The sequence below is a fragment of the Leptidea sinapis genome, chromosome 26 (assembly GCF_905404315.1).
Source record: "Leptidea sinapis chromosome 26, ilLepSina1.1, whole genome shotgun sequence".
Lineage (NCBI taxonomy): Eukaryota > Metazoa > Arthropoda > Insecta > Lepidoptera > Pieridae > Leptidea > Leptidea sinapis.
The window spans coordinates 7,983,474-8,007,397 of NC_066290.1; the positions used below are offsets into that span (position 1 = coordinate 7,983,474).

The 23,924-nt window shown below is 36.7% G+C and overlaps 1 protein-coding gene across 2 annotated transcripts in view; it reads left to right on the forward strand.

Annotated features, from left to right (window-relative positions):
- LOC126972325 (uncharacterized) overlaps positions 1–23,924 on the forward strand; it is a 768,748-nt gene that overhangs the window by 466,669 nt on the left and 278,155 nt on the right. For both annotated transcript variants that reach the window (XM_050818997.1, XM_050818996.1), the window contains one exon: positions 7,054–7,117. In XM_050818997.1, the coding sequence (XP_050674954.1) occupies positions 7,097–7,117 (21 nt within the window). In that variant the 5' untranslated portion in view covers positions 7,054–7,096. The remainder of the gene's footprint in view (positions 1–7,053; positions 7,118–23,924) is intronic.

Consider the following 23,924-nt stretch of genomic DNA (forward strand, 5'->3'; position numbering starts at 1 on the left):
CAGCAAAGAAAGAAATACAGGCTACAGAACATCCGTGATTGGACTGCGCTTATCAGCTCAGCGAAACTCTCTAAGAAAAAAGCGATTCACTCGATTGTATGAAACGTGCTGTCATTGACGGATTGACAGATGACGGCTATAATCTTGTAAAAAACGGAGATAGCGGAAATCCACTACGTTTTAAGCAACTGTTCGCTTTCAAACTTAGCCGGATTACACTTCGTCACCAATCGCCATTCTGTTATGACTACTATTTCAAACTTCTGTCAAATTCCTTAAAGGCCGGCAACGCTCTTGTGATTCCTCTGGTGTTGCAAAAGAATGTGGGCGGCGGTGATCACTTAACACCAGATGACCCGTACGCTCGTTTGTCCATATGGAATAGGAATTCCATAAAACAAAATAAAGACTGCACGTATAATACTAAACCAAATTTCAATTTTTGCTTAGGCAATCCCGCCTCTTATTACGTAGTATTTACATCCTCTTTCGCGATTACCTCCATTTTGACTACACATGTCGACTATGGTTAAAACTTTTTTCACGCTCTACAATTTTCATAAAGCAAAAAGTCATTTTGACAGACGGGTATCACAAAACACTATGCGTCAGGTATCAAATGAATATTCGATGGTGCACTAGTATTATTTTGCTCAAGGTTGTTCAGGGCAAGTATAAATCGTTTTACGCATCCCGTGCGTGCGAAGCGAACTCGTAAAGTGTTTTATTGTGATATAAACAGGCTCTCCGTAGACTTTCATTGACGCGTTCGCACACAAGTGTTGACATTATTATTTACTGAATTTTCCACACAGAACCAAACATATGATACGCAAATTACATCTATTTCTTCTGTGCGTCTGTTGTAATTGAACTCCTCCTAAACGGCTGAACCGATTTTAATGAAACTTTCTGTGTGTCTTCAGGTGGATTCGAGAATGGTTTAGATTCACAATTGAACTACCTCCTAAACGGCTGAACCGATTTTGATGATTTTCTTGTGTGTTCCAGTGAATTTGAGATTGGTTTAGATTCTCAATTCCATTCATATTATATAATTCTCCTGCTCATGTTATGTGTATGTTAGTTAACTCCTCCTAACGGCTGGACCGATTTTTCAAATTTAAGACGTGTATACAGGACAACGTCTGTTGGGTCCACTAGTATCATATAATTCTGTTGTTGTGGTTTGATTGTATTATTTGCATAAGTAATGAAATAAAACTTTTGAATATTACATTGTTTTCTTTTAAATTCAAATAATTGTATGTCTTTTAAATTATTATGACGGGTACTCACGATATATATTTTAATTTAAATTTAATTTGGTTGCGATATTTCGATCCAAATGCATTTCACTGGGTCGAGCTGCATAACCCACTTGAAATTTAAAAGTACCCTAACAATTTTAATGGGGAGGATGGTTTTAGACTAGCGTAAACATGGAATCCCGTGGTCTCACTCTGCAGTACAAATGCAACAAAAAGACCTGAAAGTATGGACGACGTCAGTAGTGTGTCGTGAATTAGGGAATCAAAGACCAAAACGAATTAGACGCCACGTGGACAGATTGATGTACTAATAGTGTCAAGTGTCAATGTACCAAAAGTCCCAAAAAAAAAAATAGAAAAAGATACGGCCCGTTTCGATTTCAATATTTATATAGTGGGGTTCAATGTCACGTCTGTGGAAGCTCCTCCAATGCTTTAGTCGCTAGGCTAATCTTTCGTTTGACGATGATGATGGTATGCTTGTCCATCTCCCTAGCTATAGCGCCATCTACAGGATCTTTTTGCATATTAGGAAATTGAGTTAAGATAACGTTATTTTCAATTTAAACTCAAAGACATAAAGAATAGACCGACAATACAAACTATTACTATTAAATCCGCGTCAACTAATTTTGAATGTCAAATGGGTACTCATGGGTAATAGGTAAGGTTTCAGTGATTTTTACTTATATTTTATATGATTCAATAATCGTTTTTCTTATCTTATTTCTAATTATTTATTATCTTTTGGTAGGTATGAAGTTATTTTATTCTCTAATATTCAAAAATAATAATACTACATATATTATTGTAGATTATAAAGAGGATAATGATGCATGGTTCTTTTCTGGTTCTGCGCAGGCTACGTAAAATAACATTAAATATACTAAATTGTTATATGACTGAAATTATGTGCTGCGAGTTTTTTTTATCCTCAAGTCAAAGCCCCTTTACGAACTAATGTAGCTTCATTTTAGCCTCTTATTTCGCGTCGCTGAAATATTAAAAATAAAGCCGTATAAAAACGTAATATCTCACCTGTGACGCCCTTGCATGCGTTTTATTAAAGTTTTTCAGCAAAGTGATAAAATAACGACAGCTTCGTTAACTTCCTTGTGTTTATTTTGACGTGTTACTGTTTTATTAATACACTTTTTTTTAATAATACTCTTAATTCTTTCATTTCGTATGACGTATTTGGCTTTGATATTTTAAGATATTAATATAAGCTGTATTTAGAGCCTTTGATCATGGTAATTAGGCTTTATACAACTATATACGCACAAATATTCGATTGGAGAAGTGAAGAACTATTTCTAACGCGTTTTGTTTTTTGTACCGATAAGTTTTTAACACCTCAATCTGACTTACTCGAGACTTTCTAACGATTTTTTTACTAATCTGATCGGCTGCCCTAGACGTTTGACCCTATCTAAGCGCTTGAGCAAGCCACGTAGAGCTGGCCGTCAGATAAAAAATGGCGTGGCCAAATGTGTTTATGTCTGCAAACTTTAAGGTTTGACCCTGCGATTTGTTGATAGTCATTGAAAATTTAACTTTAAATAGAAAACTTTAACGTTTAAAATTAATAACTCCCCCGCTGCAGTCGTCCGACCACCTGCGCGCCCGGCCCATTCATCCGCCACCGGAACATAATATCACGCACTCGGTTGTTTATCGTCGTCATCAAACTATTCAAAAATTTGTCCAAATGATGTAGTGTAATAGACAAAGTTTATCTACTTTAAATATTATAATACCAGATTCGATAAAAGGATTAATAATGTACAACCAAATGTCTGTTAGAAATAAATAAATAATTTTTATTGTATTTATGGTTCACTATTTTGGCGATAATGGTGTAGCTACACATAAAAGATAGATGCTGTCGCGGGTTTTTTGGAGGTATTTAAGAGAAACATTTCCATTATACTATAGTTTGCAGATTACAGATGTTTTTCTTACTTACTTAAGACATACATATACATACATAAGTGGCGAGATGACCATGACTTTCACCTGAGGGTTAGTGATACGCCCTGGCTGTACTATTATATATTTTTTGCCTGACATAATGCAGCACCATCCCAACGGCCGGCGCCGCAGTTGCGCTCTTTCTGTTTACAACATATCAAGATTTACGGATTATGCGTCACGCGGACGGTTGGCTTAGTTGGTAGAGCGCTGGGAAGTAACCCGAGAGACGCGCTTTCGAACCCGGCTCTTCCATACATTTTGGTACAAATTAAATTTGGATTGTTTTTTTTTTATGGAAAAGGAGGACAAACGAGCGAACGGGTCACCTGGTGTAAGGTGATCACCGCCGCCCAGTTTCTCTTGCAAGTCCAGAGGAAACACAGGAGCGTTGCCTGCATAAAAGGAAGGTGTACGCGCTTTTTTTGAAGGTATCCATGTCGTATCGTCCCGGAAAAACCTCACAAGGAAGCTCATTCCACAGCTTTGTATTACGTGGAAGAAAGCTCCTTGAAAACCGCACTGTGGAGGATCAGGACACATCCAGATGTTGTCTCATTAGTTCAGTAATTTTACTAACTACGACGCCCTTCAAAGCGAAACATAATAATGCACAAAATGGCGATTGTTTGTTAGCTTCGATTATTTGACTGCGATTTTATTACAGCAAATTTAACTCAAGCTCCCGTTTCACTATTCATAACACAGATAAGTCAACACATGCCTTAATGCGTGCACGTAAATAAACATCTATTTCAATGTCCGGCTAAAATAACTCAACTGACGGAAACGTAAATAATTGTAATTCATATCGAGTTTTGTGGGCGTACGATACTAACAAATACTAGTGGTTATCGATAGTGATAAGAATCATTTCGATTTTGGCTTTCATGTCCATATTTTAGCAGTGGGACGCTCTTTTGCACACGCTTTGCACTATTCAGTATCGATTGATTGTTTAATTGCGAAACTAGCACTGAAACAGCCCATACTCATGAATTGATCTTCACCATTATTGCTCGTGATAACATGAGACCTCATACAGCACGAGAAACCGTTTTAACTCCACAGAAACTTCAATTAGGAACCATTCGTCACCCTCCGTATTCGCAAGACATCGCTCCAACGGACTACCATTTTTGTTCATGATTTGCACAACATTCTACGTGATAAAAAGTTTTCTTCTCAGAAGGCAGCACAAAATTCTTTCAGACAGTTTGTCGAATCTAGATCGCCACAGTTCTATCGCAAAGGCATAAATGGCCTATGTATTCCTCTATGAGTTTGCATGCCTTGTGGGTTAGGATAAGAGCACTTGTTAATTATAAGCCAACAACATATTACCACCTTATCTTGCAAATAAAGATGATTTGATTTGATTTGACCTTACTATTAGATGGCAGCAATGTATAGATAAAATAATTAAATATATTATATGTTAAATTAAAAAAAAACTAATTTTTTACCACTAATATATCGATCTCATAAACAAACAAAAATATTTTATTTCGTAGATAAATTGCATTACAATTGAAATATTATGTAATTTTTTCATACAGCTCTTCAAATATTGTATTTTAATATAAACAGTGATATTAAAGGTAACTACTTATTAACATAACGAAGTTATAAAACTATCTCATAATTGAATTATATATATTTCTAAGTAAGTACTGAGTACTAGACGACTTAATATAATCTCATAACTACTAAATGTATGGGAGTGTTAAAAATTCAAATTCAAATATTTTTATTCAAAATAGGATGAGACACCACTTAATGAAAGTCAAAAAACTACCACGCATTCCAAAAAGAATGCCTCAGGCCTGAGAAGAACGGGCGCAACAAACTCAGCGGGCTTTTTTTTTTTTATCAAAAAAATATGTTTACAAAGTAACATTGTACAATTAAACTTTAATAGCCTGTAATTATTTAATAGCCTGAGGGTGGTCGCTCCATTCCCAATTTGTGGTATCATTAAGAAAGTCATTTATTTTTAACAGTTCTTTTGAATAACATAATACTTTTGTTTTGAACATTTTCTGGGATCCTGTTGTAAAAGCATAGTCTTTAGCTCGACTTAGCCGAGTAGTAGGCATTATAAGCTTCCATATCAAAATTCTGGATCCTACTTGATTGATTTTTTTTTTGACAATAAGGCACGAGATGAGCAAGACCTTCCGCTGATGGTAATTGATATACCCTGCCCATTACAATGCAGTGCCGCTCAGGATTCTTGGAAAACCCAAAAATTCTGAGCGGCACTACAACTGCGCGCGTCACCTTGTGACTTATAGATATTAAGTCTCATTTGCCCAGTAAAATCACTAGCTACGGCACCCTTCGGACCGAAACACAGTAATGCTTACACAATACTGCTTCACGGCAGAAATAGGCGCCGTTGTGGTTCCCATAATCTAGACTGGTGAATTCATTGATTTTTGATGTCATTTTAATGATTAGGTACTTTCGATATTAGTTTAAAGTTTTTTGGTATCTGTAGTAGTTATGGAATTATCGCTTGGTCACAATTAATGATTACAGTCTGTAGATATATTCTTTGAGGGTACTGGATGTTTCTGTTGTTGCTGATAAAGCTTCGTAGATATTCCGGCAGTCCGTCGATTTTATTAATTCCCACACGTGCATATGTTCTGCCACGGAATGTCTGTCTGATTCAATCTTATTAATGGACTTGGAAGCTTGCCCTACTGACTGTGAACGGTTCTATTTGTCGCGAGTCGTATCTTACTGCCTTCAATTTATTTTAGATCTTATACCAAAGTGTTATGGCTGGTCTTTGCTTGCTCGGTGTCACTTCTGTAATGTTTCTATAGCGAACGCCGTCTTGGAGACTGCATTGAGTCAGCACACAAGAGATGTCAACAAGGCCGAAGATAAAACATTAAGGGTAACTACAGACTACGCGTTTTTATATCATGCGAGCATTTTAGGGTAAAAGGGACCCTTACATTTTCGCTATGTGTGTCTATACGTGGCTGTACTCTGACACTAATAGCACTAGAAAGATATAATTTCGTTCATTTATCAAATTAAATGTAAATTTTTACTCAGGTAGAAGTATTCTTAGACGTATAAAACTCAGTACTATTGTACAAACACTACGTCGAAGGTAAGCAATAATTTTGCAATGTTTTCTGAACAAATATGGATGGTGTTTTTAAGTTTTTTCTGAAGCGGACAGGGATTTAATTTTTTCTTGGATAGCCATGAACCCCACTATCAAACTATGCATTTTTACAGTAAGGTACGAGACAATATGTTCAGCTGATGGTAATTTATACGCCCTGCCCATTACAATGCAGTGCTTAGTAATACAGGAGTGTCAGAGTGTAACGACTGCAAAGTCAGTCAAATATTTTTGTTTAAGTATGTTCAGATAACCTTTGAATAGAAGATAAATTAACTCATATCTATATCACTTCACTAACTTATTTCTCCCTCCCAACTTCCATTCATCTCGCCTCATCACTTTTCGGAACGTCTTCAGCAATGTGTGACGAGAGCTCCCTCCCCAAGTCAGTAAAGAAATTTTTAAGAGTAAAACTTCAAAAGGACGTAATGAACGAAAAATAAAAAAAAATATAAATAAGTAACAAAAGAATAAATAAACGACGTTATAACATCGTAGTCTGTAATCAGCTTTTTTCTTTTGGACAGATTCAATTTACGTTTGACGTTAATGACGATTCTGTCTCAGAACGGACATCCATTTTAGTACAAGGCGGATGTTACATCATGTTACATGAATCACTATTCATTAGCTAATGAACTTTATTTGTTACAGAATATGGGCTTGGTTAAGATGCAGGGGCCACGACTTCGATGTCATGATGGCTGCTGTTAATTCGGTAAGTTTTTTCATGCGTTCTCGCCCCATTAAAAATACTTATACATTACTTGTGTTTTTTGTATTTATGAATTTTTTTTTATATTTAAAAAAATGGAAAGTGTAGCTCTTTTATAGGATGGTGTAACATTATTTACACCCACCAATTTAGTTAAATAAATTTATTTAAATTATGGTAGCTGAAATATGATAAAAATGGTATAGTTGACCCAGTAACATAACATCGTTATTACTGGCATAATTAGTAATTGATTCCGTTGCAGCCGTTCCCGCCCGCTTGTCTGGGCGAATTTCAATAAGAAATAAATTCAATTTTATTCATCTTATTAAAAATAAGTAGCCACAGATCAAGGATAAATTACGCATCTAATGCTGGTAGTTTCATATCAATATGATCAGTGGTTTAGGCGTGATTGAGCCTCAAACAAAGTTCATTTTCATTATATATCTATAGATAACAGGTCAAACACCACAGGCAGCATTATTCCCTTCGCACATATTTCAGGAATTCTAATTACACACATTCCTATCATAAACAATATAACCTCAAATCGCTAACTTCGTATTTTATAAACAGTGAAAGAATAGACCTAATTAACTAATCGCACAATAATGAAGCGTCCTTGAATGTGAACCAAAATGAGCTTATAGTAAGTTTGAAAAGCCACTCGAGCCAATCTCACATGAAATCTCATTATAAATTTCACTAATTGGCCTGATCTCTATTAAGCTCTTTGTAACATGTGCTGTATGTGGCTTGCACTAATATGAGCGGTACGAGTCTCAATGCCAGATCAAGAACGTGAATTTCTCGAAATATTCCGCTTGAATACAACTCTTGTAGATTTAGTTCTGAATTCCGACTTTCATGCGCTACTAACACTTGTACGAAACCTCAAAAGGCTTATAAACTAATATCATTTTCTAGATCGTGTGAAACAGAGTTTTTGAACTGAACTAATTGAACTCATTATAGAAAGGGCAGACATGTCGATAGAAATATGTAATATGTAATAGAAAGATTGTTCGCTCAGAGGGCAATGGGGAGGGCTATGCTCGGAGTTTTCCTGCGAGATCAAATCAAAAATGAGGAGATCCGTAGGAGAACCAAAGTCACTTACATAGCCCAATTGAGAAACTGAAGTGGCAGTGGGCAGGGCACATAATTCGACTTCGGCTGGTGGAGCAGAAAAGTCGTCGAATGGCGACCACGTACCGGAAGACGTAGTTTTGATAGGTCTCCCACAAGATGGACTGATGATCTGGTCAAGATCACTGTAATATGTTGGATGAGGGTAGCGCAGAACTGGTCGTTGTGGAGATCTTTGAGGGAGGCCGTTGTCCAGCAGTGGACGTCTTCCATCTGATGGTGATTATTAGAATTGTAAAATTATGTTTGTATCTATCGAAAATTTTGGACATAATAATTCTTAAATTGAATAATAAATAAATTATGTGATAGGTCAAGGACAAACATTTTTCACATGAAACCAGAAGGCAAGATTAATAGATTTTCAATGTTTCTTTACATTTATTTAAGTGTGCAATTTTGCTGGATCATTTTTGCTATCTGAAGATAAGGTAAGGCTTTGACAACGACCTTTTTCGTACGGTTTAGATGAACGTGCTTCATCCATAATCTCCAGTCATCAATCTCTGCAAAGACGGTTCACTTTTACATTTTCATAAATAATCTCAATAAGTATAAAGTTCATCACATTTCTTTCATTGAGCTTGTGTGGTAGCCTTAAATCGAACAGGTCGCTTTGTGGTTGATTCCCAGTTCTTCAGCTATATTGTAAATAGTGACAGTATACCCTTCGATTACGGATTGGTCTCCGCTGCGCTCCAACTAGATACCGCAGCCGTAGTCGCAAAGTGTGGCAAATAATACTACGCCCAAGTGGACTTACGAGCCAGTCTCCAACAATGTGTGACGTTGACGTGCCGCATGGTCTATTAAACTTAGCTAATAATTGAAACTAAAATGCCGGGTTGCGTAGTAACATTTTGTAAAAAAATAAGAAGGACACTGGGATTACATATCATCAGTAAGTATTGCCATTGAGTGTCAACAAGCCACGCACGCAAGCGTCTAATAGTTGCCGTAATAAAAAAGCTATTGTTCTTAGGTAGTGCGGTATATAGTTGGAGCGCAGCGGAGGCCAATCCTTAATCTAAGGATATACTGATATTGCTCCATTGACATTGCAACACGGAGACAAGAGCGAGATGCATATTTGACTTAACAATTTCCGTTTGCTTTCACTGCCACTGCATTAGGTCTCATAAATGTACAAAAAAAATTCATCTTGCATTCAATTTTGGTCCTGTTTTATTATTAATTAGATTCACATGAAGAAGAGTAGTTGGAAAGAATATGTTTTATTTTACAGCTATAGATTTATTCTTAAGTTTTAAACTTTATACCACAACCCTAAAATTACCCTTAATGCACCTAATTTTCACATCACTACGACGGCTATGAACCATATAACTGTAACTTACTTGCATCATATAGATAGAAAATTTATTGAACCAAACGTTTATGTTATTGTTATTGAATGCGTTAGAGCAATTAATAATAAAACAAAAATAATATGTTTACATTGTTGAATGAACAGACAAATTTGGTCCCTTCACCATTGTTACGTATCTCTTCCGAGGGTAATACGTCACAACCGCCGACCAATCACATTCATGGCACGACGATTTTCGGCTCATTTAGTTCAGTCTCGTGTCAGTGTTTGGCGAGTCAACATGTTCTGAGGATGCTTCGTGTAGAGGCGAAACAGGTGTCGAATTGTTTAAAGACAAATATTGGCGGAATTAACTCAAAAGAAAACTCAAAACATTTGGATCATATAGATAAGTTTGTAGGTAAAATATGTGAGCGTGACTGTTAGCAAATTCAGCAGTTAATATAACAAGTGACTAATAATTCTCACACCGTCACCAGTATAAAAATATACACATATCGCTTATAGCGAAGACGTATGTAGCTTTTTACAATACACACAATGATCATATTAACATTTGCCAGCTGTAGACGTAAATATCGTCATTATCTTGCGTGTGAGGTAGACGAGTATCTGACCAGCAGAATATAAGTCTTGTTTTAAATTGTTAGAGACATTTATTGCCTGTATATTGTTATAGGCAACTTGTTGGCATAATTCTTATTCAATTTAAGTGGCCGTGGGACGAGTTTTAAAACAAAAATAAATCTGTCTCATTTTAATGATATAGCTCCGGCTTTCTTCGGGGTCTTTTACTGGTTTCATTGTCATCGATTTAAAGTTGAGTATTATTTATACTTTATTTAAAGGAAAAGGAGGACAAACGAGCGTACGGTTCACCTGTTGTTAAGTGATAACCGCTGCCCACATCCTCTTGCAAAACCAGAGGAATCACAGGAGTTGTTCTTCTCCATGTTGATCCAGCAATCATTTTGAAATAATTTTCCCATCGTATCGTTTGTCTCCGTCTATTTCATTTTCCATGTCTTGGATCCCCACTGTATAATGTCTTTTGTCCTTGGTTGTTTCTTATCACATGTCCTGTCCAACGCCATTTTTGCTGATTAATTGTTTTTCCCACACTTCCCATTTTTGTTTTCTTTCTTATGTTTGTTATTTTTACTTAATATTGCTTTTATATTTTCAACATGCTGCGCTCGATTCCATGTTGGCACACTTTTAATTTGAAAAACCACTGGGCTATAGGGATCGTCATATATCTTCCCCATCATCTGGACCTCTAGTGATCCTCTACAGTGCGGTTTTAAATTAACTCTCGTATGAGCTTCTTTGCCAGTGTTTAAGACAATCTATACCAGGACCTTACAAAGTTATGTAAATTAATATATGAATATATTGTACATGTTTGGTACAAAAACAAAAATAAAACATAAGATGATCTGGAAAAACAATCACATTCACCCGTCGGGACATAAATCAGATTTTATTATTTTTTTGTTTTCAACGCGAAAATAATAAATGTCACTCAAGCTGACGTCGTTAACGCAATGCTAGCGTATCCAAAGAAATTTTACTCCTAATGTACTTTTTGTTTTACCAACCGTGAAGTAAAAATATGATAATTGAAGCAATATTTTTTAATACATTTCTTCAAACATTAGAATTTTCCATGTGTGTTTAGTCTGCGGTAATTTATTTTACCCCGCACTAGTGCTTTTTGGTTTCCTTCTGGATATTATAACCTCCAAACGTATGAAGGTTCTTAATTCGTATGTTGTTGCATCATTTTACATATTATATTGTAGTTGAAATGATTTGTATCTATATTGATGGAAATGTAAATCTTGATATAAAAGGGTGGCCCTTTACGAAGTAGCGGTAGATTCAATAAGAAAAATCATTTTTTTGACATGCATAACTCAGTTATTACTTTTAGCTTAGTTTAGTTACTCAGTTATGTCATTTCCGTGACCTACATGAATAAAGTGACTTTGAGTTTGAGTTTGAGTAATCAAAAAGTTTCCTGCACCAAATTTGTATGAAATTATATTTTACAACGTAAATACTATTACTACGTGAATAAAATAAAAATTAAATTTATTTTTTAAAGTTGGCTGAATGCACAAAAACTTGCCCTGCATATCTTCTAAAGAAGAGAAGAGAAGGAAATGAGATAAAATAAATTCTAATAGTGATTGGGATGAATATGTATTTCGTCGGATTGGGTCCACAATAAGATAGAGTAGGAATTTATTTCAATTAATAAGTTAAATTAATAATTTGTACTTTCATTTCTTATTTTGTTTTCAATGTAGCGAAAGTATTAGTTCTATTTTGCAGAAGTAATTAAGGAGTTTTTTTTTGTAATTTTTATGTTCACCATAATCGTTCTATACTTTAAAACTACTTATTGTAACATAATATAAGAATAAGAAAATTGTATTGTATATGATGTGGTGTGCTTTAATAATAAATAAATATATTATGAACATAGTAAATTCGAATATTTCATACGGGCAATAAATTAAAATCAATTGGATTTTCATCGAAATCGAAGAAACATTACCTTGGGATTAACAGTCGTTCTAGAAGTCTCGTCTAGAAGTTCGAAGGTAAGCTTGTGCGAAAGATGGAAGTAAGTCGAGGGGAACAATTGGCGAGAGAGAGACACTAGCCAACAGTCCAAAGTCATGCTAGTCTTGCCAGTACTAATGAAAAATGTAAAGCCGACAAATTAATGTGTGTTTGTTCGTATTTTATGCGTTGCCATGCCGGCCATTCTTACGACAATGTAATAAAGTTACAATTATTGTTATTTTTTGAAACGGTGCACTCCAGCCCGCAGCCCGCTCTCGCCTCTCACCTGTTCACATCGCACGTGCGACTCAAGCACATCTCACCTATAACTATGTATGTAGTTACTAACCTACTTTGGTTGTCAAATAATTTTATTATTATTTTTAGTGAATTAGACTAAAAAAATTTAAAATACTCTTATGAGAAAGCGTCGCTTAAACGAAACAAATAAAGTCAGGGAAAAATGCCTATCTCAACAGAAGACATTTTCCTCGAAGTCAATTTCAAAAGAGACTTCGCAGGAGCGCAAAATTAAATAGAACGCTTGCGTCATGTTGCAATTCAACAATGAACGTAAGCGCATTGCAATTTGATTACAGACAGAAATTCTGCCCTACTACTAGAATTACTTGGCTATAATGACATTACGGTGTGTGACTCAGATATCCGGATAACATATAAAAGATTCGACCGAGTATCGTTTACGAGCTCCTAAGACTTTAGAAGGTCCGTTACTTTGTCATGGATCCCAAAATCAGAACCTTAGTAAACTTACCTTACCAATCTAACTCACTAAACTACCATTGAAGTATATCCCATCCAGTAAAAAAGAAACATCGAAATCGGCAAATTTATTGCGGCAACGATGAAGGCAAAATCCCTACTCTAGGCTCTGTTCGAAAAAACAACACGTCATCAAATGAATGCTGAATGAGTCTTTAAAATCAAAAATATTCATAATTTTATTCGTTCTGGTGTTTTATAATACCCTTTTTAAAGGCAAAATTAATAAAGACTAGGCCAAACTAGTTTATTCTGAAGTGTACTAATTCATATTAGGGTCGACTAGTTCAGCCTAGGCTAAGCGGGTTTGTCCCAAGGTCGATAGGAGAAACTAGTTTGGCCTATTCTGTATTCGTTTATCCTATCGCCAAAAGGATGTTTAGGAACTAGTTTGTCCTAAAATCGGATTTGGCCGGTAACATATACATTATCTAAATATAAATAATGAAAATGGTCTATCTTTGAGGCTCTTTCACGCCTAAACCACCGATCGTATCGACATGAAACTACCACCATTCGATGCGAAATTAGATGGTTTATGGCTACTTATTTTTTATTGTTTAATTTATTTCCTTTTAAAATTCGCCCAGCGAATCGGGAGGGAACGGCTAGTATTATTAAAAAAACTTAGAAGAACATGATTAGATATTGTGAAAAGTAAGTTTTCCCTTTCACTTCATTCGATGATCGAACGGCTTACACTTATATTTGGGCTATCCCATAAACAGCTTCTTAAGGATAACTGCTGAGTCAATATTTTTATGAAACTTTGACGAGGGATCCGGTATTTCGCATTCAAGTACCGTAGCGAGGCTCTTGACGTCCAAGAGACCTGTCAACCTCGATCAGGCACTGCCTTTTAAACTTTGTCACTCTCGTAATTCGTTCATAATAAATGACTACATATTATATGACATTTGGAAAATAGTCCTTGACACTAATTATAAGGAAACTAATTGAAAAATGTTGTGTGTGAGCTATATATTTTTCATAGTAATGCTCTTACGAGATTATGGCGATCTAACTCAAGATGCGTTTAATTCTTAATTTCTTAAAAAAAAAATACATATAGCTATCTTGTAAACTAGGTTTGTGAACTATGTTTCTAAAGTCGCAGAAAACACAAAATATTTCAAGAAACAAATTCAGTTCAACCCTCGAAATATCTTCTTTTTTGCACAAATTTAACATGAACTGTGTCGTTCATAGTGTACTCATAAATTGTAAAAGTAGAAAACATTGCCATAGAAACTGCGCACATGTAATGGAGATTGTATTGATAAAAATTTATTTGACGTGTTTCCTTTTCTTTCTCTTGCTTGTTGTCAACAGGCCCTCTTAGGACAACACGACGAAAGTGAAGACTATTTCTTCAATTCAAATCACAAGCTACTATTTCTTTGAATTTTTTTCATCGTCGATAGAGCCCTTAAAATGTTAAAAGTTTCTGACTTACAAGCAATGAATTACGGAAATGATTCACGCTACCGTGATTTGAGGAGTGAAAACAAGGTGGAATTTTTCACGCGTATAAAATATTTTGTATACTTTTGTATGCTTTTGCAGAAATTCAATAAGGAAAAAATATAGCAAGCCCATTTGAATTTTGCCTCATGATATCAAATCAAGAAAGTATTAATAATTTAATCATAGAAATTAAGTATTTGCATTATTAATGTAAAGCTTAGAGACACAATAAGATCCTAAGCCCCACCAGCTTCTTCCATGTGGCGTAGAAATGTGGGTTCTTTCTGCATCTCCTACCGCATTTGTGGGTAGGGCTTAGAGAAGTTGATCAGGTTGATACCAGCAGTCAAATTCCAGTATTGGACATATATCCACAATTACAAAAAATCTACCCGGATCATTCTGACGTCTGGCATTCTACAAACGCTCTGTCACTTTCGGAAATCAGTTATCACGAACCGATATGACATAGAAACCTTCAAGCTGAGGGTATACTCCCTCCTTAAAGGCCAGCAACGCATCTCTTGATCCCTGGCGTTGCGGATGTCCATAGGCGGTTGCCTCACCTCATCCTATCGTGTGCCTGTTTTACCCCTCCTATATAAAAAAGTAGTTGTGAAGTGATCCACAAGGTTTAAGGAACTTTCTTCCACGTTTAGAAAACAGGGAAATGAACTTCCTTGCGTGGTGGTTCCAGGAAGATTAGATTCAAATACCTAAGATACAAATACCTTCCATTAAAAACGAGTGATTTACTTAAGTTTCTGTATCCCCTAGCTGGGGCAGAGGGCATCTCCATCGCGATCGGTCCTGAGGATCTCTCTTAGCTACACTCCAGGTCTTTCCGATGTCTTTCGCTTCGTTAATGACAGTCCGCCACCAGGTTTGCTTTGGACTGCCACGTTTGCGTTTTATTTGAGGGTTCCAGGGGAGGAGAGGGGTCTAGGGCATGCCTAGGTATATGGTTGAGATCCTTCCTGAGTGTGTAGCCTATCCAGCTCTGTTGGTCGATTGGGACTTCATGACAGCGTTGCCAAAGATGATCATTGGAAATTTTGTCGGGCCAGTAAATACCGAGGAAATTTCGAAGGCATCGGTTAAAGAAAACCTGAAGTAGATGTGAGATGGGCTTGGTGACCGACCTTCCACGTCTCACACCCATACATCAATACGGTCTTCACGTTGCACCGGAATATTTTGTGCTTAACTCTCCGTGTCAATTTCCGTGATTGTCATAAGGATCGGAGCCGTGCATAGGTTGCTCGTGCTTTGGCGTTCCGTGAAGTGTTAAATTAAAATTAAAAACGTGTACATTCATTTAAAATTCCGGCAACGTTCGTGTGATTTTTCCTCACGTTTCGCCAGAGTTGACCCGTACGCTCGCTTGTCCCCCTTTTCCTTAAAAAACCATTATAGTTTCCACCAGTGCAAAATTTCAACTCTCGGACACCAACAGACCTTCAATTTACTAGTATAAATATAGTAAATTTATATATTTGCTTAGAACAAGAGCAGATAAATCAAGCAATAATAATATATCTGAAGTATCGTCTCCATTCGAGCGAGTACAACAAGCGGACAAAAGTAAACCAAAGAGGAAATAAATGAGATGTATTCTAATAATGTAGAGCAACAGTAGGGGCCTTTTGTAACGGGGTAATAAAGGGCATTCTAGGTTTGAAGTGGTACCCGCCGGAAATTTAATCCGAGTCAGGGGCTTTTGTTAGGAGAAAATTTTGTCCTTAGATAAATGCTCGTGCATGGAGAGAGACTGAAAGTTCAATTTAATTAAAAACACAACGACTGAAATGTTATTGTTCGCTCAATTGCCCAAATTAATAGCTCTTTCATTGCTTTCATAAAACTAGTTTATTGTTCGCGCTTAGGTCATTCGCCATTCATTCAATTCAGAGCAAGTCGAAGCTTGGAATATATTTCTTGTTTTACTCAATACTGTTTCCGGATGGATTTTATGTAATTCATTACTCAGAGATGTTGACAATTCCTTGCATTTATTAGATTACATTTTTTATAAGTTCTCTATATGGCCGCGTAAAAGTTAAATTATACGCATAGTATTCGAAGAAATAATTAAGATAGTTCGTATCCTAATCATGTATAATGTAAGAAAATTTATTGAAGTAGGCGTTACTTTCCGGAAATCCGTAACCATCCAAGTGTTATGAGTTTTTCATGAGAGATAATTTCATTTCAAATTTTATTTATGTATTAATCCCAAAAGCTAGAGTTAGATTTACAAGAGCGACATCTCAAGTCAATTTCCTAATATGCAAAAAGTAGGGTTGAGCAGGTTATCAACGGTAAAGTAGATCCTGTAGATGAAGCCACAACAAAGCATACCAGATATAATGAAATTAACACTAAAGAAAACTCAAATCATTTGTATATGTATAATATATGTAGGCATTCTCTTTTCCGCGTACGTTAGGAAAAATTAATAAAGGCATCAAATGTATTTATTTTCTCAAAATTGATAAGAACTATTTTTGATGAATTCTTTAGAATTCTTTTTGATGTCATTTCTAATATACTAGACACTACTACAGCTAATGGAGGGGTAATCAACTACCGTAACGTGAACCAAATACTCATCCATTACTGACTGACATAAAAACCATGTATGACATGCAAAATATTAAGTGATGAAAATTAAATAAACTTCAAAATCACCCAGAATTTCCTCGGGTATATCTTCCCTTCGGGTTGTGATTAAGATCGGCTGCTATCTAACGGCCGTTTTCAATATTCTATCTATTTTTATTTTAACTTACTAAAGGTATCGACGTAAAGCATTGAATTATAACTATATTGGACATAACTATGGATAGATAAGATTGTCATTAAACGGTGACAGCAATGTATCCATAGCTAGAGATACTTTATTGAAAACCTAGTTTTTCTGTTCTGTGGGTTGAAATCACAACCCGTTGATAAGCGTTCAAGTAAACCACGGGCTCGTCTAGAAATCACACAAACAAACAATCATGTTAGTCTTTCAGATCTTGAGGAGCTTCATTGCTGGGTCCTGAGATACCTTCCCGGTATTTTTTTGGTAAACTTGACTTAGCCTCTTTTCAGAAAAACTTTAAAGCGTCGGTGGTGCAATAGGTACAAATTCAAATTCAAATACTTATATAGTATCGTTTTTACACTTATTCGCAACGCACAACGGCATTATTAAAATATTTTATTGAGACGCAAACTGAACTGTCACAGTCGATGACAATTCTCATAATGGCCGCCTATCGGCCTGTAGTTGTGTAAGTGTGTACGTGGGGCTCTTTGTATTTACACGTTAATCGACTTGTTTTGGTGTCACACTATTATATAAGGTGACACGGAGTCATTACTTTATTACTAGTCCGTGGCTTTGAGCCCTTTTGGTACGGAAACCGTAGAAATACGTAGCGTTTTATATTTTTTTAATATGCACCTATATAAAACTTTTATTGCAATGTGGAGGACATAATTTTCCGGCTATAACTGAAAGGGCCTGACCATTGCCTATTTTATTTCCATAATACCCCAGTAACTTTCTTTTGCCAGCTAAAGTAAAGATAAAAATATACTTCTACCCTCAGCGAGTCCTCTTAAAGACTTAAACGGCCGTGTTACTGATAATGTCGGTCGCTCCCTTGAGACGACCTCAAGCTGTAAACTAAAATCCAATATCTTTCATCATTATGTTCCTCTTGATGAAAATAAAGAGGCAACTACCCTCGCTTTTGTTTTGATTTCATTCGCTCAACAGCGCGACGCAAAGGTTTAATGTGTTTATCCAATGACGTTCTATACATATAGACAATGCACGTCACACAAAATCAATGCCAAAATATGACACATTACATAAATTATACTATAGTAAACTTACCGTCTCTTTTTTGCTTCGTGAACCTATTATTTGGACACTTTTTTACAGCACACTTAGGCTTGGTGATTGACACACGACTAAGGAGAAAAGTGTGCTTACATTGTCTTTAAGCACACTTTTGCCGTTCCGTCTATATGTCTTCTTCTCATTAGCAAAGGGTTGACCTTTACGAAAATTTATTGAATTAGGCGTTACTTTTCGGAAATCAATAATTATACAAATGATTTAAGTTTTTTTTAGTGTTAATTCCGCCAATATTTGAGACAATCAATATACGAGACATGAGTTGAGAGACATTGAGTCTCGTGCCAGATTTTGGCGAGACAACACGTCCTGAGGATGCCTCGTGTAGAGGCGAAACACGTGTCGAATTGTTTTAAAAACAAATATTAGCGGAATAAGCACTAAAGAAAACTTAAATCATTTGTCAACCCTTTACGTAGTAGCAGTAGATTCAATAAGAAACAATTTTTTTTTGACTTTCATAAGTGTCATTTCCGTGACCTACGTGAATAAAGTGATTTTGATTTGATTTGATTGATTTAACTAAAAGTAGCTTAACTTATGTCCCTTCAACATCAATTTCAATTAGTGAGAATCTGTTTTGTGTTTGTAATGATAAAGCCAAACAATTGCTAGCTTGACAAAATGTTCATACTGCTTCAAAATAGATTGAACTGGATGTGGTACAATAGACGCATTTACCAAATTACCTAGGTATCCATCCAATCAATGCGGCTTTGATATTGGATGCTATAAGTAATTGGATTCATAGTGAGTCTCCCAAGCGGCATGCGACACACGACCCACGAGAAGAAAGAACAATACCAATGCTTGGACAGGAGCCAACAATCTGTCCGAGTCGAACTGCTTGTCCGACATTGTTACTGTGACAGCTACCAGACATATCTAAAATTCGTAACCCAATTTTAAAAGTAAAATGTGTAATATGATACTCGGTCACCCTTCACTAGCAAGGTATCCAAATTGTTTTTGAAGTAAAACTACTCTACGCACGGAACGCATTTCTCGAATGCTACCGTTACGCGAATGGTGTTCTTGTCTTGGGGAGTAAGCTGATGAATTAGTGACGAGAGCGTCAGGAATGTGATTTGTTATTTACCGACTCGAGGAGTAAGCTGGTGATTGCGTTATGAGAGCGTAACGAACAAACGCTAGTGTTACGCGAACGGTGATTCTCGACTTGAGGAGTATGCTGGTTGTTGCGTGACGAGAGCGTTACAAACGATTGCTAGCGGTACGCGAACAGTGATTCTCGACTCGAGGAGTAAGCTAGTTGTTGCGTGACGAGAGCGTTACAAACGATTGCTAGCGTTATGCGAACGGTGATTGTCGACTCGAGGAGTAAGCTAGTTGTTGCGTGACGAGAGGGTTAAAAACGATTGCTAGCGTTACGCGAACAGTGATCCTCGACTCGAGGAGTAAGCTACTTGTTGCGTGACGAGAGCGTTACAAACGATTGCTAGCGTTACGCGAACGGTGATCCTCGACTCGAGGAGTAAGCTAGTTGTTGCGTGACGAGAGGGTTAAAAACGATTGCTAGCGTTACGCGAACGGTGATTCTCGACTCGAGGAGTAAGCTAGTTGTTGCGTGATGAGAGGGTTAAAAACGATTGCTAGCGTTACGCGAACGGTGATTTTCGACTCGAGGAGTAAGCTGGTTGTTGCGTGATGAGAGCGTTACAAACGATTGCTAGCGGCACGCGAACAGTGATTCTCAACTCGAGGAGTAAGCTAGTTGTTGCATGACGAGAGCGTTACAAACGATTGCTAGCGTTACGCGAACGGTGATTGTCGACTCGAGGAGTAAGCTAGTTGTTGCGTGACGAGAGGGTTAAAAACGATTGCTAGCGTTACGCGAACGGTGATTCTCGACTCGAGGAGTAAGCTGGTTGTTGCGTGACGAGAGCGTTACAAACGATTGCTAGCGTTACGTGAACAGTGATTCTCTACTTGAGGAGTAAGCTAGTTTTTGCGTGACGAGAGCGTTACGAACGAATGCTAGCGTTACGCGAACGGTGATTTCTTCATTATTTCGTAACTTCAGTCGTGTGGTCTAATGCAAACTCGTTTTTTTTTAATGATTGATATGTTGTTATAAAAGTCATTTACTTTTTACACTGTCCTTCTACATCTTAGCCGTTACGCTCGTATCAGATCGGTATTGGTTGTCATATATAAGCAGGGACAGAATATTGCGGTTGCGTGCTATGTCCATAATATACAGTATTTGCTAAATAATGAAATAGTAAGCTTACCATTTCTATTTCTTTTTTCAAAGAAAACTTATACTAATTATGTAAGTGAGGCCATCAAAATGCTATGCGTTTATGCACGCTTAGGCCCGGCTTCCAAGCGGAGAGAAGAGGAGACGACAGGAGATTAGCCGCGAACCGGTCAGGTTATTTCCATCAAAGCGGAGAGGAGATGTGAGATGTGACCTGTGAGAACTCGAAAATCGAATGCAGTCATAATGCAACTGATATCTACGAAAGAAACACGTCATGTCGTTACAAAAGTTATATTTTAATTTGCTAGAGAAAGAGGAATTAGAGGTCGAAGAAAAACAATGAATTCTTAAATATTTAAACTATCGACGGTAAATATTATAAAAAAGTAAAATAAAAACAGTTTACCAGTGAGAGGCTCCTTTGCACGGATGCCGCTTAGATTATGGGAACCACAACGGCGCCTATTTCTGCCGTGAAGCAGTAATGTGTAAACATTATTGTGTTTCGGTCTGAAGGGCGCCGTAGCTAGTAAAATTACTGGGCAAATGAGACTTAACATCTTGTCTCTAGGTGACGAGCGCATATTTGGGGATTACGAGATAATATTTAGGTTTTCAAGAATCCTGAGTGGCACTACATTGTAATGGACAAGGCGTATTAGTTACCATCAACTGAACGTCCTGCTCGTCTCGTCCCTTATTTTCATAAAAAAAGACACCAATAACAAAAAACGCTAAACGAAAAAGTAAAAAATAATTTAATTTACTACCGACTATATTATGTTTACATGAGTTAATGTAATTCTATAAGAATAACTTCGCTAAACTACTGAAGTCGGTTCAAAATACGGAAGGATCGCCTTTTGGTTCCAAGATCAGTCAATCGAATAAATGAAACTTTCAGGTGTGCGAGACGCGGGAAGAATGTGAGGGAAAAGCCGCCCGGCTACAGACATCTCACATCTCCGCTATGCTGCTCACTTTCGGCACAAATTCAAAGAAAAATGAGACATCTCCTCTCCTATCCGCTTGATCCAATTCCACCGAAGCTAAGGAAAAATCAAAATCTGATTGGTTAGCAAAACACATCTCCTCTCCTCTCCGCTTTGATGGAAACTGTGCCTTATATCGGAAACGCCTTCACCGGTTTGAATGTTGTTTTAACAAGCGTATTTCATCAAGCCCCCGTTTTATTAAGTGTTTATTTCATTTCAATCGTTTATGTTATGTTACTATACGCCGATACTCAGGAAAAGTCGTGCCTGCTCGCAATCCTTCGTGCTTCGTTTATTAATAAAGTTTTTAACTGGCTAGTTGTGTTCTACTATAATAAGGCCAATAACGGCCGTTCCCAACATACTATCTACAGATAGAGATAAATTACTACCTTCTACTGCCAGTAATTAACTGTCAATAATCTGAAGCTGTCCCAATATACCCGATAAGTCATTCTTATCGCCTTAGTTGGGACGCGTGAATTGCAATTTCCATACAAACTTCTATCGCTGGTAAGCTATACGTCGTCCCATTGACAGACAGCGTGTACGGATAAGGTGAGTTACCATCGATAAGTTTATTGGGACAGAAAAGTCAACGATTGTAACGTTTTTACCTTAGGTAAGAGTAACTGAATATTTGGAACGGCCGTAAGACGATATAAAGAATATAAACAAAGTCTCAGGGTTTCAACACTGTTTCATCAATATCTTTCAATATTGAAAATAATTGATATATTTCGAAGGTTGTCTAGAGCTGCCAGATTGTGATTCCATAATTAAAATCAGTTGTTGATTTCACTCACTCACAATAAGAGCAAAAATCAACCAGAAAACTAACAGAAACCTATTAATATTAATAAAAAACTAAGTTAACACCGTAACGAAAAAACGCAATCCACACAGTAATGAACTTGTTCACAAAATGGTGACCAAATGTTGACAACTACGGAACTGAAAGCTTTCCTGTACCACGAAAAACACGAGAAGCTCAGTTAAATCTAGACCAGGAACTAATTATACAGGTGCCAATTTTATGGAACAGTAGGACAAACGTACTTTTATTTTAGTACGCGTTTTTTTTTCTCTGTAAAAATACCGTGCAAGGCAGCACATTCATCATTCTACATAAATAGGTATACCATTGGAATAACTCGTCTGCAAGATACATCCTTATATTTAAATTCAATAAAATAGTGCTTACCAGTGGGAGGCTCTTTTGCACCGGATGCCGGATAGATTATGGGTACCACAACGGCGCCTATTTCTGCCGTGAAGCAGTTATGTGCAAGCATTACTGTGTTGAAAATGTGTGTGAAATTACTGGGCAAATGAGATTTGACATCTTATATCTCAAGGTGACGAGCGCAGTTGTAGTGCCGCTCAGAATTTTTGGGTGTTTCAATAATCCTGAGCGGCATTGCATTGTAATGGGCAGAGCGTTTCAATTACCATTAGCTGAATGTCCTGCTCGTCTCGTCCCTTATTTTCATAAAAAACATCTAGAAATAAATTTTAATACAAAAAAATATCCAAAGTAATTTTACACATCCTTGAATCAACGCTTAAAACAAGCTAAGCAAATTCCAGTTTTGAGTGACCTTTTTGGCGTGAAACTGTGACCCTTTTCAAATTTGACCTCATCTCAAATTAGATACGTCACTGCCCCCAACATTGCGGTCATAAGTGCCTTTGATGTCGTGAATCTTCCGCCTGCAAATGTTAATAAAGTAAACGGAGAAATTCTTCGTTGAGTTAGGTTATTTCACAAATGAAAAGATTAAATTATTTTTAATCCCATAAAGTTCATACACAAATAAAATTTTATGAACGATGCAGGACTCGAACCTGAGAGTTCAACAAAGCATACAAGATTTTATGGCGATACGTCACTCGAACGGTTAGCTAAGTTGGTAAGAGCACTGGCACGGAACGCCAGAGGTCGTGGGTTCGAGTCCCGCATCGTTCATATAATTTTGTTTTTCAAATTTTATTTGTGTATTAATCCTAGAAGTGAAGGTTATCACTTTAAAAACATAACAAAATGATTCCCATAAATTTTCTAATCTAAATCTATTTAATGAAATCTTGAAATTCTATGAAATCTATTTAAATCGAGCACAAACACGGCGTTGGTAATTAGGTATATTACTCAGCAACTACAATAGATAAAGATCCTTTAATCTATATCCTATCGTTGGTAAGGTCGAAATGAGGAAGTCTTAAAATCGTTGAATTTTGGTTTCTAAGTGGTCGTGATCAAAAACTATTCAAATTCAAACATTTCCGATACAGTTAGTTTTAACTGGCATTGCATATGCTTAACCAGGTTACACGGGCAGGAGACACGCGAAGGACGACCG